This window comes from Thermobia domestica, chromosome 2 (genome assembly GCF_964235325.1).
Source record: "Thermobia domestica chromosome 2, izTheDome1.hap1.1, whole genome shotgun sequence".
Lineage (NCBI taxonomy): Eukaryota > Metazoa > Arthropoda > Insecta > Zygentoma > Lepismatidae > Thermobia > Thermobia domestica.
The window spans coordinates 201,035,804-201,054,619 of NC_137455.1; the positions used below are offsets into that span (position 1 = coordinate 201,035,804).

The following is an 18,816-nucleotide window of genomic DNA, read 5'->3' on the forward strand; positions in this document are numbered from 1 at the left end:
TTTTTCATATTTCATTGTTATTGTCTCAAGTGTAAAGTAGCTTTATGACCTACAAATGCAACTTTGTGACTTCTTTAATTGATTGCTTAAAGGAGAAGAAATGTGTTACTACTTAAAGTAGAATCTGAACCTAAACAAATAAAAATAATTGATATACTTCTCATGTGTAAAACAGGGACGTTTTTCTTTCTTTCTTTCTTTCTTTCTTTATTTATTTATTTATTTCGATGCAATAGTACTCATGCGGAAAAAGATCGAGCGTAAATAGACAGAAGTACAATTTAAAAATAGGAAATCCTAAATATCTTGTAATCACGGACGTACGCAGGAATTAATTTCGAGGGTCCAAATTCAATATGAAGGTAAATTTTATATATATATATATATTTTAAGATTCCCTTACAATTATACTAAATTTACAGAAAAGTCGTGATGTTGGGGGGTCGGACCCATACGACCTACCCCCTGCATACGTTCGTGCTTATAATGATGAGAAAGTTAAACTACGCGGAACTTAATAATACACACTCTCGATACAATATATCATACAGATAACGATAAGATCGAAACGTGTAAGATGAACAGCACACGTCGCTCGCATGGGAAATACGTGCAGGATGTATAGAGCTTATATTAGGAAACAAATCTCTGGGAAAATACATGCGAAATGTATAGAGTTCACATTGGGAAATATTTGGGAAATAAATCTTTTGAAAAAATACGTGTTGGATCTATGGAATTCACGTTGGGAAATCTTATGGAAAAGGGATCATTGGAGAAAAAATAAATTGAAATCTTTAAGCTTTACGTCCCATAGATATACCGACTAGGCAAAAGGAGACGGTGATGATGAGAAATAAATGAAATGATGGAGTGAAGAAAGTGGGAGAAAACGGGAGAACCTCGAGAAAACCCACGCACACACGGTGTTTGTCAACCACAAAGCTCACTTGGCGCGAGCTGGAATCGAACCTGGGACAGCATGCACCAGAGGTGAACGCTCTGCCACTGAGGCACCGCGGCCCGGATCGTTGGAGAAATACGCGAGGAATATATAAAGTTGATTTATTAAAAAAAATTCAGTGGAACTATCTACAGAATGTTGAATTCACATTGAGAAAACTTCGGGAGAGAACATTTTGGAAGAATACACGTGGGAAGTACAGAGTATATCGGAAAACCTTCGGGGCATGTACATCTCACATTGGGAAACCTTTTGGGAAGATAGAAACTTGGCACGGGAGTTCATGTTTGGAACGAGATCTTCCAGTAGACCAACCAATATGATTATGAATGGCTGGATAAAAGCAGGATTTTCGAGAGGTAGTTAATCACAAACCTGAGTAGAATCACTTGGTACATGATGGGATTCAATACCGAATTCTTGTTTTTACCATGATGAAGCGTCGGAATTTTTAATCGTAGAGTTAGTTCTTGAATAATAAATACTGAACTGCTTCTTAAATACCATGGACTAGTAGAAATGAAGCTAACAAGGGAACCTTCCGAAAATGATAGTTGCAGTGAAAGATGTGACCTATACCAATTGAAAGAGCTGTAACAGAGATGTTCATTCCCAAAAAATTAGCTGCCCATAGCACTAGGTTCAAGAAATATAAGGGGTGGAAGTTCGGAAAACAGCAAGGTTGGACAAAGGGGAAAAGTGCAAATTCCGCAAAAAAGGGGGGCATGGCAAAATACAATGCTGACAAGTGATGCATAGAAAGAGACTTGCCACAATAGGGATCAAATGAAGGCCACTAGTGGGGTTAACAGTGTTGCCAACTTTTCGACTCTAGGTACGTCGATTTCCTGCATAGTCGGTGTTTCTTGTTTTGTTCATTCTAATATGCACAGCTCGTGATCAAATGTGGCGCAGTATGGCCAACTCCGTCTTTTCAGTATTTTTCGTACTTCTGTTTTTTTCTATTTTCTTTTGTTAGATTGTACCACTGATTGTACACGCATATCTTATGTTCTACATGACAGGTTGACACTGAATATTGCACTCACTTCATATAGTGCTCTTTGCAAAACATGTACTTTTCATTGCAGTTGGCAACGCTGTTAACCCCACTGGTGGCCTTCATTTGTTCCCTATTGTGGCAAATCTCTTTCTATACATCATTTGTCAGCATTGTATTTTGCCATGCCCCCCTTTTTTGCGGAATTTGCACTTTTCCCCCTCGTCCAACCTTGCTGTTTCCAGAACTTGCACCCCTTATATTTCTTGGACCTATTGCTATGGGCAGCTAATTTTTTGGGAATGCTCATCTCTGTTACAGCTCTTTCAATTGGCATAGGCCACATCTTTCACTGCAACTATCATTTTCGGAAGGTTCCCTTGTAAGATACAATTTCTATTCTAAAATTTACTTTAAAGCGTTTTGCATCTCGTATGAAGAGATTTTGTTCAGATTAACTAATATGGCATACTCTTGCATGTGCAACCTCTTTATGAAGTATAGTTATTATTATTATATTGTTATTATTCCATTTAATGTCCCTAAGTATGCTAATAAGTTAATAACAAGCAAAGAAAAGCATCTCTGAGATTGACGATCTATATAAGCTTACTCTTAAGATCCTAAAAATAAATGTAATAGGTTCAAGACTGTCATAGACATTCCAAATTGTGCTTGGAGTTTCTTTCCTAGCCACTACCAATCGTTTCGAACATTTTACCAGAACTTCTACAATACTTTGTAATACTCGTACATATACGGAACGCAGAATATTTTCATTTTATCTTCGTTGACCTAACTAAAATTCATCTCGTTAGGAATAAAACGAATAATTTTGTGACATTTGTTCACACGCACTTTCTTGTTATTTTGGTGCACTGATTGTGCTTACAATTTTGACCAATATTCCAGAGATACTATGCACACATACAAATGAGTTTGTTTCTTGAACAACCTCTCTCTCCTTCCTCCTCCGAAATAGGTTTGACTACCTACTTTCATTCCAGAACTTTTAAAGAAAAGTAGGTGACCTGTTATTTATTTATTCATTTTTGAACACAATTGCATGTGACAAAGGCTGGTACAGTCGCCAGCAAAATTAACTACTCTTTTTTCTCAATATGACTTGGAAGAGAATAGGTTGATGTGAGTGCAGTTTTCTCTAATTTGGAAGACGATGTGTTCGCTTTAGGTTACATAAATATGAACTCAAATAGTTGTTTTCATTTTGAAAGTATTAACAGAGATATTGTATAGGTAGCTTCTCATTTCTGTTTCTAATTGTTCTGTACAGAAAATATTAGAGAGAAAAAATTAGTACTGTGTAGAATCGATTTCAATAGAAAAGAGCTTTTCTCTCAATAACTTTTATAGGAATGATACAATTAGTATCTATACATTTTCTGTAAATTAATGAAGAAATTATATAATTTTAATATGTACGAATTTATTGTTTATTGGTCGGTTCATTTAGAGATTACTATTTATTGATAAACACACTATTTACTTTTTTTTTTTTTTTTTTTTAGTTGTTGGACATTGTGATTGGAGGGAAACGAAAAGTGCTCGTAATTTACTCCAATCTTGATTTACTCCGATGTTATTTGCCTATAATGTGCTGAATAATTAGTGTAACTTAAATTAAAATAACAACCATTTCTAATTTTACTTCAGAGTTTTTAATGCTTTTATTAGGTTAGTTTGCTGTTTGTTAACTATAGCTCTGAAATTTTGCACAGATACGTAAACATTACATTTTCACGAATTTTCGCTGTAGATATTATTTTACTGTGAAAGTAATTAAAATAGTTTATCTAAGATAAGTGCGCGCCTGCTACTTATGCAACCCAAATGCCATGGAAGTTTAGTTGGCTGCAGACGACTAGGCGTTTTGAAAGATCCTGAAACAAATAAGGAGGGTTTACGATTAATTAATATAATTACATAGTAAGGCAGTGGTTTCCAGCTTTTTTTTTTTTTTTTTTTTTTTTTTGACTCGATATACTTTGCTGACCGCCAACGGCATCGTAACATGCATATTTGATTTTTTTATTAATAATAGTATAAATTATAATAGTGTAAGGCTATCGCTAGAAGTTTATATGAAATTTCCAGACTATGTAGTATTGAGCATTGCTGTTGCCACTGAAGACACTGACTGGCACAGCCTGTCTCAAAAGTTGATTTTAACAAATTATTAAATACATCATGATTTTTAAATTCTAAAATTTTGCGACACGTCCTACAGGAATGCGCGACATGCCGTTTGGGAACCACCGTAGAAGAGTATCTACTACAACACCCCCCTTCACTGCTAGATTTATTCTGATTTTCCTTCTCTATTGTTAATTCAAAACTACGTGTGTCTAACACCACCATTGTTATTGAAGAATGTGATGAGAGCAACGTAAAGTTTCCAATGTTAAACAAAATAGCAGATTCGCCTACACTGTTAAACAAACGTACTCTGTTGTGTTTTGTATACTCAAGTGACTGAGATGTTTCACAAATATCGGCAAAATAAGAATATTACAAGTAAGTCCTCCCCCTCAATAAATAATGCCAAATTTGAATTAAATTGGATTTGTTGTCTATAGAACAAAGTGGAACAAGTCTTCACAATAATTCCCATTCCTAAGTCATTCCATCTTTCTTCTCTTTTCTCGAAATAAAATAAAAAAGGGAGGGTAAAAGAAGTCTTCCCTTCTAGCTTTTTTTGTCTTTCACATCCCGATTCCGTCATCCTCGTAGTCTCAAGGGAATTACAGAAGAGAATGAGAATTTTCGGATGTTTGGTACAGCTATAGGAAAAACGACAATAAAAATAATGTTATTTCCTTTCTTTCTTCTCCCTGTCCTTATCTGCTATTGCGTCTGTTTTTCTTCAGTTCTTTCTCCACACTTCTTCCCTTTCTTCATCTGTTTCAGCAAGCAGTCGCAACAGCAGCAAATAAGAAAGACGGGAGATGAGGGAAAATCGTGATGGGGTGCCTTGTCAGTGATCCGTGAAAGTCCCGTAATAAGCCACACGTTATATTATATGAATACGATTGAGACTGAAGGGGAAGATGGTATAAAATGGGGAGAAGAATGCGAAATGTTAGAAGAGAAGGCATTGTGCTACTTTCATGTTTTCATTGCCCCGCTTCGTTCTTACGATATTCTGTGTTATCAAGAAAGTATAATCTTGAATGGACTCGGATAGAATACCATTTTCCTATTATTACAGCAAATGATGAAAGCTAATTTAGTTGAAGGACAAGCAAAGATCCTATCTGTCTTTTACTAAGTCGTTTGGAGATATAACATGAACTATCTTGTAGAATAGAATATAATAGTTTTGTTTTGTAGCATAGAACATCTTGAATGCATGTCATTATCATCGTAAATATTCTAACATTTAGAATCTTCCATGCCTCTCAGCCTTCTCCTATTTTGATGTAAGACTTATCCTCTGTAATATGGCTCATCATTTCCAATCTTCCACTCCCTCTTATTCTTTCCACCACACACACTTTATTGTCAAATAACGTGCTGATCACTTTTTTCTCTCTTACTGTCTCTAATATGATTATCTTTCCCTAACATTTGCTAATATTTCTTCACTGACTTTTTGTTCTACCCAACTACTGAAACCTCAAATAACTTTCGAATCAATATTAAAATATTGTTCTCACCTCTACGTCGTGATGATTTGCGATGTGCCTCCAGTTGTGTAAACGAAACGTAATAATAAATGTTTTTGAATCCCCTTTCTCATCCTTAAAGGTTGAAGTTTGTTTAACTCTGTGTTACTCGGAGTCTAGGCTTTCAGACGAACTCGATTATACATAACAGTAGAGTCAACTGTTTCAGAGATCTGATGTTGGATCAATAAGGAGTGGGGTAGAAAACCTTGATGAGTCTCTTGGACATAAACGATTTTGAATCATTGCTGCAAGGAAGAAAGAAACTAAGGAGCCGTTCGGAAAACGTGTAAAACATCAAACCAACATCAAAAAAATTTGTTCTAGAGCTGTTGGGGGTAGATGATAACACAAAGAATCCCCATCCTTCGAGCAAAGAAAGCACTTTAAAGAAAAAAACAAGTTTCTATGGTTCTTCTTCAATCTGCAAAAGAAAACATCTTCAAATTCTCATTTCTTTTGTTTTTTTAAGGGTAAGTCACTGTCATACATTGACAGAAAAAAAGAAAAAGAAAGCAGGTATCGCTTCTTTGGTAGAAATTTATGTTTCACAGTAGAGTCCATTCGGCAGAGTTCCAAGTGAACGAAAAGAGGAGGCGGCAGGAAGGTAAGAAAAGGTGCAATTTCGAAACTTTCGAAGATAGAAAGAAGGTGAAATAGTGAAGCAGAGATGGGGAAAAGAGACATGAATGAAGTATAACACAAACTTCAAAGACTAGCGGGAGGGTTTTCTTCCCACTCGCTCTCACAATCAGACTCTTTTCACTGTTTTCCACACTAGGGAATAGAAACAGAAGAGAAAGGACACTGCGATAGCTATAATAATACTCAATGCCATCTACAGTCTTCGACAGCCAAAAACCATCCATTCTTTTGCCACCCTACTTTAGTTCACTGCTATCATCACACACACTCGCACTCTTGAAAGAAACATTCCCCCCTCCCAAGACCTCATATATATATTCTTATTTCTCCCCCTTCTTTTCTTAATGGTTTGGCGGCGGAATCTTTCGGAAGGGGATGATTTTTTTTTTTTTTTTTTGTATGAGAAATGGCATATAGTAGAACAGAGAGAGACGGACGAAGTCCCCTGAAAGACTAATCTCAGAAGAAGGGAAGGGAGCACGGGGAACTCACTGGTTGGACCCACTTCTAATTATCTTTGGTTTTTTCTCTTTTGACAGGAGAGCTCCTGGGCAGGAAACACCGCCACCCCGAGAAGACGGAATAACAGGGTGGAAGAAAGAAGACTGCCAAGAGGACTCTTGTGAATTCAAAGACACTGGTGGTTAGAAGAGGAAAAAAACAAGTATACTTCCATTTCTTCTTGTTGGTTAAATTAAGTCATTTCCGTGTGTTTTATTTTTCTCAAAGTGCATTGAAACTACTCTTTAAGAAAAAAATTGCAATACAAGTGAAGAAATAAACAAAAAAACATGGATGACCGAATTCCAGTTGCAGCAAAGGCAATGCTGAGGACATTATATCAGCATCATTTGTGATTGTTGTGTACGTGCGTGTGTGTGAGTGTGTGTGTAAACTGCTTCTGGTGCTAGTGTTCACCTGTTATAATTATGGTTTTATTTCGAACCACAGAAGAACCTGAAGCTGTTCCAAGGCTTCTTAGAATGACTCCACTGCGCCATAGTTTTCGCTACCCGCTGAAGGATGAAGAAGATTTGTCGTCGTTGAGTGATGTTAGCTCTTCGCTTTCGGCGCCCGGATTCGGTGATGAGTCGACAGCGAAAAAAGGTAAGTGACAATTTTTAAAAATTTTTCTCATTTTTTTAAATATAAAATTGCCAGCAAATAGATTGTAATTCGAATCTCTTTGAGAGAGATGGAATGGAAAGAAGTTTCAACGTCGAGTTAATGAAAGTGCACCAACAGTTACAAAGATCTCTTTCTTCAATTAATACAGGGAGTTTCAGGAATGTCAGTTTTCTTTTTAAATGGTAATATCAATTAAAACGATGACATATATTACAAATACACCACTATACTTGAGGTGTAACTATACACAAATAGAAGTGCGATCCTCCTAGTCCATGCAGCAGACTTATTCTGATGGTTGTGTAATTTGACCTCCGAGTTCTGTTGTGAAATATCGTTTCTTATTTGATGTCGTTGCATGATAATGATAATTTTGAAAAGAATGATGTTTGTTGGACGCAACTGCTGTCACATTCTGTTGGTAGATCTAATTGTTCATGATATTAGTGTTCTGCCGGCATCCAATATAAGTATTTTGGTGTATCTAATAGACTGACTTCTTGTAATTCAGGTGAAGTGTATCGTAGATGTCTTCAGCACTTTTGGAATGTTGCATAACTTTCTCCAGATGTATAGCATAAATCATAGGACATTTTACAGTTTTGATTTTACTCTGTATCATTATGCAACTATAAGGGATGAAGGACGTGATTTCCAAAGAACGTTGGATCCGAACCACTACTTGTGATTGTATCCGAAGTTTTCTACCCCTAGCAAAGCTTGAATCACGCTCTCTCCGAGGATTTTCAGAAACTGAATGAATGAACTGTGCAGATGGGTACAGGACAGGACCGTAAGTAAAGGTCTTCCGGCACGTGGTACGTCTTCGTCATCGTCTCTAAAGTTATTAAACCACCGCTACACTGTCCGCGTACTCACGACACCCTCACCAAAGGCCTGGCATAAATCTTCCGCCCCGCTGCAGCGACGTTTGACCCTAGTTTGAATTCTTCCAGCATGCATGCTTTTATGACGCTCTGTGGAGTTCCCATGTTCACTCTGTTCTTACGCACGTTCACGGTGTAACTGAACTGCCACAATCAGGTAGGTAGTATGTTAGATATACCCACACCAACAACTGACCTTCGCCTTATCTGCATTCGTATTCAAGTCATGGAAACCGATAGAACACAAACCTCTACAAAAAGCGACTAAACTTTCTTGGTTACCTTCATACGAAAATTATGATTAAATTTGAAACTGTAACTTTTAAAGAGTACAATAAATATACAAAATAAGATATCCTATCCGCGATAAAAAAAAGTACCTTCTTCAGTTGAAATATGTAAGTTTGACTTTAAATTAAAATAACCAAATAAAATATAAGTCAAAACAATTTAAAGATTAAACCAAATACGCAAATTATTCAGTGTAAAAATGTACTTATTTCCTGCGTCTCGGCCTACTATGTAGCATTGTGTGTTTCCATGTCCTGTGCGTTACTACAAACATAAAGAAACAATGTCTCAACGCAAATCGTGTAATTATTGTTTCGAATTAACAAATTGTATATGAAAAATCGGAAAGTGAAAATCAGGAACTCATTCGGGCAAGAGTGACTTCACAGGCATGCTGCCTCTGTCCGCCAAAATACAGACCGTCGAAAATGTAACAAATTTAAACGTCAGAAATTATTTTTAAAATACTATACACATACAAATTAATTTTGGAAATATTTAATGAAAATGAAAACTTCAAGTTTTTTCCACTTATCTTGTATGTGGTTGCAGTATACCACCATTGTCTTGACAACATAGGAACAAAGATCGTCTGAAGTTCAAATTCTATTTATTTACTTTTTTTAAATTATCTTACGAGAACATGTGTTTACCTCAATACAACCTCGAGCATAGTGCGAAATTAAAAACAAAAATAATCAAAAATTACCGAAACATATCACAAATGACGAAAAAAGTCAGAGAAACATAGGAAAACTCACCAAAAATAACATAAAATCGAAAAAATGACCTAAAAGCTGAAAATTGGCAAAATATGCAAAATAAAACAGCACTTTAAAATTACCACTTTTCGTTTAGCAACGGGGTGTAATATTAATTGTATTTGATGGGTATTGTGTCCGCGACACAAGGAAAAAGATGATATTTCATCAACTTCCGCCCCCAAGTTTTAAGACAGTGACTGTTTCTTGTTATCCACTCGAAGGGACCGAAACGGACGATTGCAGCACCTGCAGAATCGTCTAAAATGTCACTTCGGGCAGAAGTGGTAAAACCCTTTTTGAAGAGGATTTATTGTGGTTGAGGAATCATTTGCAAAGAGGAAATCAACTTATACGATACGGAGATAATAAGGCTTGTAGGTTTTGAAAACATACCCCAAACTAACATTGCAACAAGGACAAGGTTTGCTTCGCGATAAGATAGACGTGAAATAAACAGACTGCCAGCTAGGTACCCCCAGTTCGATTCACGGTATAGACGGGAAATTTTCCTTAATTATTCACTTATTCCAATGTGGCTGTGGGTTACAAATGGGTGAGGCAACTTAGGGAAATAAAGGAAACCAGAGCATGATGCTTTGCTGACTGCATCACCTCGATGAACGTCAAAGCCGCAAAACTGTGGAGCTTTTACTCTCACTCATCGCTCTCGGGCCTTCGTGGTCCGCCTCGAAAGAAAAAGTGACTTTTAACAATTAAGTGACCAACTTTACAAAATGGGTATAATTTGTCATTTACAAAACATTAAGAAAAGTGGTAAATAGTATAGTGAAGGTCCTTAACTAAATATTGGCTAGGGTCTGCCCACAGCGTCTGAATTTTCTATCACGAAGTTCATTTTATACATTGCATTATTTTAATGTCTTTGGGATTGCTGAAGGACGATTTTTTTTTAATCATCTCGCTAATTTGCAGATGGAAAGCAGTGATACGTACATACTCATTTAATACTATTGTACGATAACTTATATATAATTAATGGGCTTACTTATTGCGAATCAAATAGAACACAATTTATTCAACAAATTCTTATATAGGGTGTCCCAAAAGTCTGGGATCAACCACCTTCGTTATGAGTAAAGATACGAGAAAATAGAAAGAGAGGAAAGTTGTTTGGAAAAGGTGGCTTCCAATCTATGAGGCGTATTCCAAAAATAAGGGCCGTCGACGTATAGTGAAATGGCGGTAGGTCGGAACACAATTTCACGCATGCAACGCCAGCGACGGATCTATTGTTGAGTAGGACACTCACCTACGAAGTTATTCTGAAACCTGTTGGACTTTCTACATTATTATTTTTAAAGTAATGTATTGCTCTTTTAAAATAACATATATTCATTTTAAATATTATGAAATTATCAGCTGTAAAAAAAAAAAAAAAAAAAAACGATATTGTAGCAAAAGAAATACAAAAGCTTCAACACACACTGTATTGTAAACTATATAGATAGTGTCTCATGAAAGATATGGTACATATCCCAAACGGTAGCATATTATAGTTTAAAATACAGTGTGTATTGAAGCCTTGGTCAGTATTTCATTTTTGTTATAATACCCAATCCAAAGCCATAGATAGTGTTATTGTAAAAAGGATGCTAACTAAAGTTCGTTTGAACATTATTCCTTTGAGTTCGGCTATACTTCGCCTCTTCCATCTACGAGAAAAGTAATTTCAACAAGTGAAGATGGCATTAAAAGCCAGAACGCTTTTTAATGAACCTACACTGTATGTGCTAACCTGTAACAATATCCTGTATATTGTTAAGTAAGTTATAAACATGTAACTGTTACATGTATTAATGTAGAGGTTGAACTCTGTACCTCGAATGGAAATTAATATCGCTTATTATGCAGCTAAAATCAACATAATGTCAAAACTTTCAAGTAAGCAAATAATTTTCGTTGGTATCTCGCTTTTCCATCAAGGTAATAACAACTCAACACAATCACAACTAATGTTTACTCATTGCATTCCAATGATATCAAAGAGCGGAGGTTAAGATCAGCTGTGTTATTTTGCGTAGTTTATTTAATCTCAGTACAATTATAAATAGTGAGTCCGTCGTTAACATGATCTTTATGATATGCACTGTTGCAAAAATACTTTCTTTTAAATGCACAAGTCGCTTTTGTTCTTCTATTTCTAATGAAGTAAATTATATTATAGAAAGTGACCACTGTCAGAACGGTGGGGTGCTGACTGCCACAGCCAATTATTGGTGCTGATTGCCACGACTGGCGTTGATTGCGAATATCAAGGTGCTGACTGCCACGATGGCGTGCTGACTGCCACGAGCCTGAGAGAAAGTTGCTAGACGTAACATTACCGGACGCCAAGAAGCATGAAAGAAACTAGATGATCCTTAGGATCGTGTTGTTCAGACCAACACCTAACAAAGGTAAACAGGTCTCTGTATGTACACTCATGTCCAAAATTATTGTCACATGATTATAAATATGTTGTTCTAGTAATATAATTTGATAATAAATTCGCCTGGTATTTCTTATAATGTTAGTATGTGTATAATCGGCGAAGACAAGTATGTGGTAAATTTCATGTCGAAAGAGCAGTAAATAAGAACAATAAAACGGAAATAAAATTTTCTTGACCATTTAGTTACATTTTATTTTACTCATTATGATTTTCGTATTTATAATTATTTTCCTATGAAATTTATCACAAATATAAATTTCCTGATTATACACATAATATAAGTATTAAAAGTACTCTGCAAAATTATCAAATTATATTCTTACAAGAAGACAGTTATAGATATGCGACAATAATTTTGGACATGAGTGTACTTTCAGTTTTGTCAGGGAGCGGTGCGTACAAAATTGGTACGTTTTATGTATTCTCACTTGAACTCCCTATGTCAGCATGAACTGTGTACAGCTGTGCAAATTGTTTCGAGCAGCTCTTGAAAGTTCCATCAAAAAGAGCACTGCTAGCTGTACCTCACAAGGGAAGTTCAGGAGAAAGCACTCGCCTGCATAGAAACTAAGCATGCCATTTAAAGTCCCAATTCATGCTGATTATAACAAGCTAATAAAATTCCTGTACGGTTGAGAACGGTTCGAGATATTCAACTTGGAAGTTTATATGAGAAAATGAGGATAGGCCTATACGCATTTATACGCGTTAAGTACAACATAATTAGCAACGAATATTGACATACGAATTGAAAACTATCGGAAGTAACAGAAAAAAAGTGTTTCGCAATAACTAACGGGTTTGTTAGATACAATTAGTCATTACATTGTTCACAATAATCATAGGTTAGAGATGAAAATTGATCACTGTTGTTGTTCTGTTTTATGAAGAAATGACGCAAGCAAAAGACTCCATTGCACCATGAACATTTTATATGTGCAATTGCGTTGCATCCGTCAAGGGAACAGCTCGCAGAATCAAAGCAGAAAGCAAATTCGACAAGTGATTCAAAAGTTATAGGCCTATAATTTGTTCGTAACCTGCCTTGCAGGACGCAAACTGAAACAATCCAATGTATTGCGGTGATCGGAAGTGATTCCTATGGACACGAACTTTATTTGATTGTTTCGTTGGTACAGAAACGTCCAGATGAAGAAGATTCATACTATGTACAAATCTCCTGCCATAATCTTTGATTGATCAGAATCAAAATACATCAAATGGTTGCACAAATCATGTGCAATTCTTTGGTATCTTCTCAATCATTAGGTCCTTGCCATCCGTCATGCAACTTGTAATGGACAATTTGTCTGTGAATGGACCCCAGTGATCAAGCAATAGCAAGTTCAAACCATCAGGCTTCGTCATGGGTGAGAATACTTAACGCAGCGTTTCCCAACCTTTTTCAACTTGCGGCACACTACGAGTGTAACTTGACTTCTCGCGGCACACTCATAGATATTATTATTATTATTATTATTATTATTATTATTATTATTATTATTATTATTATTATTATTATTTGCAAATATAAAATATTATGGTAATTTTTTTCTGTGATTACTGATCTCCTCCTCACAGAGATGAAAGTTCGATTACTGGTTTTGCCCTATGCTAATTCATTGTGCTTATTTTTTTTATTCTAATATTAAAATAGAAAACAATTGCAATGAAATATAGAACTCAGATTTTTAAAAATACGCTTTCTTTTTCGAAAACTGTATCCAACCTTTCACTAAGAACGAAGATCACTAAATGACGAACGAACAAACAAATGTCTTGTACTTTTAACTTTGCTGTTTTAACCAAAACCGGTGCTTATTATTGCAATCACACAGCTTGCGATGCGTCGAAATCAAAACACAGCTGTTGAACAAAGTGTTGTTCTGTCATTCACTTGCGAAAGAGTGTTCTACGAAGGTTCACTTGACGCGTACCGTACAAGTGCTTCCATTTCTCGGTGTTAGTGTGACTTAATTGAAGCGTAACATAGCAGCTAAACGTAGAAATGTGTACGAGCCGAAATACTGTCTGCTACACAGTAATAGATGAAGAATAATGTATTACAATTACAGTATTTTTTTCCATGGTAGAAATTAATAGTAATGTGAAATACAAAAATGTATATTTTTTTTCCTATGTCTTGCAATTTGGTTGCTATAGAATTAATAATTTTGTTTCGATTTCCTCGCGGCACACCAGCGGTCTATTCGCGGCACACCGGTTGGGAAACGCTGACTTAACGCATTGAAACGTGCATCCACTCATTTTCTCATATAAATTTCCAAGCTGAATATCTCGTACACTTCTCAACGTACAGGAGTTTTATTACCTGTAATAATCAGCATGAATTGGTCCTTCAAATGACATGCTTATTTCTCTGCAGGCGAGTGCTTCTCCCCAACTTCCCTTGTCAGCTGGCTTCAGACCATCATTTCCATTAAATAATACAATAAAACAATTAATATAAACAATGAAATGTGCAAATTGTACATATAACAGAAAAGACAATCCCTTTATAAACATCCAAGTGTATGTCGTTCCACTTAGTGAGCACCTTTGTAACTTATAGGATACCACATAGATTTGCTGTGATGATTACTAAATTAATCCCTACTAAATTAATTAATAGTCATGAGTAATTAAATTCCTCTCTTTCCAAATACAATTTCTCCCAGGCTCGTGGCAGTCAGCACGCCGTCGTGGCAGTCAGCACCTTCATATTTGCAATCAGCGACAGTCGTGGCAGTCAGCACCAATAATTGGCTGTGGCAGTCAGCACCCGTGGCAATCAGCACCTATCCGTCAGAACTCCCAGTATTCAATGATAAATATGAGCATTATTCCAATGGCTAAATTCTATGGCCATGGATATTTTTACATTTCAAATATTTACCTTGCAATTATTTATAAAATTGCTAAATAACGTGTTTCGACATTTCCCGAATTTCTCCCAAATTTACGAGTCTTGACAATTGTATGTAGTGTCAACTCAAAGCCTTTACTCTGAAGACAATGACGTACATACCATGAATCTACAGTAATTAGGATACAAGTCGGGCCTTCTTAAGCTGTATTTTTCTTTATTTAGTTTTCCCTAATTTCGCACTACATGTATGGTTCGATAATATTCTTTACCTTCGTAGTTATTATCTATATTTCAATATTTCGAAAAGGGCCACGTGGGAAGGGACTGTGTTATTTCTTGAGCTATCTTTCGTGGAGGTACCTTCAGTGCCGTGCCGTGGAAAATCAGCGCCCGGGGCGAGAGTACACGACGGCGCCCCCATCATATATTCCAAGTAATTTTCCTTTCTTTTGCCCCTTTCTCTCCCGATTTTTCGCCCCCTTACTTCGGCGCCCAAGGCCGTCGCCCCCCCCACGGCACGGCCCTGGGTACTTGCATCCTTTTACCCACTAGAGGCTCCCGAATAGGCTGCTGGACTTTTATTTTCTCAAAACTTTCCGGAAAAATACTGATTTTTCTTCCAACTTTTGCATCCGAAAAGTATGTGTTTGGTATTATTAGAAATCCTGGTTAATTCCAGTGATAATAATGTAGAAACTATGAACCAAAGTTTATTGGTGAATGAGCAACACCTTCTTAAGTGAAAGTAAAGAAATAATCTTTTTGAAAAGTAACTTTAAAAAGATTAAATATTGGTTCAACTTGACTCCCTTTCCCATTGCTGTTGCTTATTAAGAATTCCATTCACTAGTTTAATCCCAGACCATGTGAGTTTGTGCTGAACAACATCGGGTCCGTGGGTTTTCTCGAGTTTCTCTCGTTTCCTCACACAAGGGTTGCTTATGATATAAGAGTTGAGGCGGTCTTGTCTCGAAAAAGTGTCGTGAAGATGATGTCATGTCTCAGAAAGTGTATCTGTTTCTGTCAGAAGAGTTCTGTCTCGTCTGTTCTGTGGGTGACCCTAATTCCTAGCTTCTCATTCCACCAATTGCGGACGCGCCTTTAGCGCGGGAGACCCAGGTTCGATTCCCGGCGGGAGCTCATGTGGTTCGGATTCCACGTTAATCAGTAGGTCCACGTCTGATATAGCCTCGCTGCTGAATGGGACGTTAAACTCAAAATCAACTCAACTCAACTCATTCCACTAATTCTTTCATAAACATTCATTTTCAGTAATTAGCTGTCTTCTTTTATCTTATAACTATAAGGCACAACTATGAGACGTTAAATAAAACGTTTCGCTTTTCAGGAAACAGGAAATCGTTGTCAGTAAGTGAATATTGCCATCGGATTCAACATGGCGGAAGAGTTTTAAATAGTATCCGTTGTTGCATAACCATAGGGGATAGCTATGTACAGGGTGTCCTAAAAGCCCCGCACCATAGGGAAAATTGTGTTTTCTTTTCGTTTCTTTGTTGTGGTGAATGATGCTGTCGCAGAACGAACATGTGGAAATAACACTGTTGTATGGACGTAAAGTTTACTCACACCGAGATATTCCTAGTGAATTCAATCGATAGTGTCCCCAACAACAGCCGTGAAACAATTGCTGAAGAAATGCAAAAGTACGGGTTCTTTGCGGATTTGTGTCAGAGTATGTGTCCTGCGTGCTCAACAAGCTGTGATTCTGCTTACAAACGTATGTGGAACTCAAGGTTATCACATTAAAGAATTACTTTGTTTGTTTTTTTTTCTATGATACGGGACTTTTTGGGCACACTATAGACATGCAACGAATCTCGCAGATAAAGATCATTTATGGGCCACGACAGAATTGCAGTAGGTGTGACATCTCTAAGAAACACGGTTCTAAAGTTGCTTTTCTCTCATTTCCGGTAGCCTCTCGCTCGAATACTATTCGATTTAGGGCATATTTATACAATATTAACATTTTTTTTTTTTCATATTTTGGTGTCTAGAATCACCTCCCAGATTTATGACACGGAGTTCATTAACAGCCTCTATAAGGATGATTTTTTTCGTTTTGATTTCTTCGTTAGCATAAAAGTGGAGACAGTATGCTCTAGCTCTCATTCTTTAATATTTTCAATCAGGTTAAAAATTAGATTAACTCATTGAAAAGGGTAACGGGAAAAAATCTCGATTAATTCTCATTGTCCATAATTCTACTAATTATGTTAGTATGAGGTAAAAGTCGTTCCCCTTTCAGAATAGGCTATGAAGACCTAGGTGTGTCTGTGGAGATAGAATGGCTCCACATTTTCTGGACTTCATCAGTCATGAGGTTATGTAGTTAGCACCACACTCAGAATAAGAGAACTTTCCCTAGCCCAATGAGAATCGAACAAGGATCGTCCAGTTGGTAAGGTAGATTCATTACCGACTACGCTATCGCAGCTTAAAGCGTGGGCCACAATCGATGGTTTGTGGGCTATAGGCGAATGAAACGAAGGTTGTAACGCTACGTTGGAGTGTGGTAGATACACTTGCTTTATCAAGACGTGGCAACATAGCATCACTTATTTGTTAAGGAACTCGGAATGTCGCCTTAAAACATCACAAATCCTGTCCCTTAGTATAGTACGTATGAAACGAATAATAAATAATGAACGATGTTGGAAGTGAATTAAGGAAGAAAAACACATCTTTTACTTTACAAAAAGAAATAGCGTACACTTTCCGTAGCGGATCCAGCCCGGGGCCAGGGGGGGCTAGCTCCCCCAGTTTTTCAGTGCCAAAAATAATTTGAGCCATTATTTATATATGTTTGGAAGTTTATAGTAAACTCATGATATACTATCATAGTTTTGGTTCTGATTGCCCCACCCCCAGTTTTTACTTTCTAGATCCGCCACTGTATACTGGAGATTGGAAAATGGTGTTCGTACTCTTACTCAAAAATTAAGTTTTTTTCTTTCCTCCCTTCCCATATTTCATATTTTAGTATAAAGAGGTTTCTTCAAAGATCAATGCCAGTAAATACAAAATACAAATTTGGAAAGAATGGAAAGAGAAAACAAAAATTAACAAAGGGAAAACTCAACTTTCAACCTTAAACAAACTTCATCGGATGGTCAGACAACTCTGTTGTTGAATGATATACAGAAGTGCAGTATATCGTATTTAGAAAACACAAGTAAGATGTATCTAATAATTGTTATCTGACTTCTTCTTCTTTTACTGTTGTCAATTTAGCTTTCGTGTAAAGAGAAAGTATTATGGGAAATTTTGGAGAAAAAAAAATGTAGAACAAATTAATTGCCAATCCAGTAGTTTCTGCAACTAAACAGGAAGAGTTTTAGTTTCTCATCCTTCTTATTGGATTTCTTTCCTTTCTACTTAATAAAAAAAAAAAAATACCAGAAAGCTACCACTATTTTTATGACATATATTATTATTATGTTATATGTCTAACTACTATATTGTGCACATTCTCAAGGTCTTCCATTTCTAAATAAGTAAAGGTATCATAATTTCCAATCAGTATCACGTAATCTACAAATAATAATAATAATAAGTTATTCACATACTTACCTCATTGATGTGATCTAAATTGCCTAACCAGAAGTTACCCATCGAGTGTAAGAATGGCTGACATTTTTATTGAGAGTATTTTCTTTTTCTCAGGAAGCCCATCAGATAATAAGGAAAAAAACGATTGTGCCACTCCCATTTCTCCCACGTAATTCAATGGATGTTCCCTTGGATCATCTGCCTTTCTTTTACACGTTTTCTCCGCTACGAGTAAAAAATGAAAGCTTTTCAACGGTGAATATTTTACTTGTGTGTATACACACTTTAGACAGAAATTTCCTAAGGAAAGCAGAACGTTCTCAGGCCAATCCCACATCAAAAATGCATTGTGTGCAAAATATTATGCACAAGAAATTAAATAAATTTCTACTTTAGTATAAGAGAAAATTCATTATTACAGAATTATACATGATTTCATATCTATGTTACGACAATAGACATATATGCTGCTCAGTTATGTACTATATGCTTCTAGATGAAAATTATAATGATGACACGTATTGTTCCGGGTTCGGTTCCCGTTTCCTTTAGCCTAA

At 36.3% G+C, this 18,816-nt stretch overlaps 1 protein-coding gene across 1 annotated transcript in view; it reads left to right on the forward strand.

The window, feature by feature from the left end:
- The window catches only part of LOC145678355 (uncharacterized), a 231,622-nt gene that overhangs the window by 87,826 nt on the left and 124,980 nt on the right, over positions 1 to 18,816 (forward strand). The window contains exon 2 of the mRNA XM_081748409.1: positions 6,835 to 7,402. Within this exon, the coding sequence (XP_081604535.1) occupies positions 7,225 to 7,402 (178 nt within the window). The 5' untranslated portion in view covers positions 6,835 to 7,224. The remainder of the gene's footprint in view (positions 1 to 6,834; positions 7,403 to 18,816) is intronic.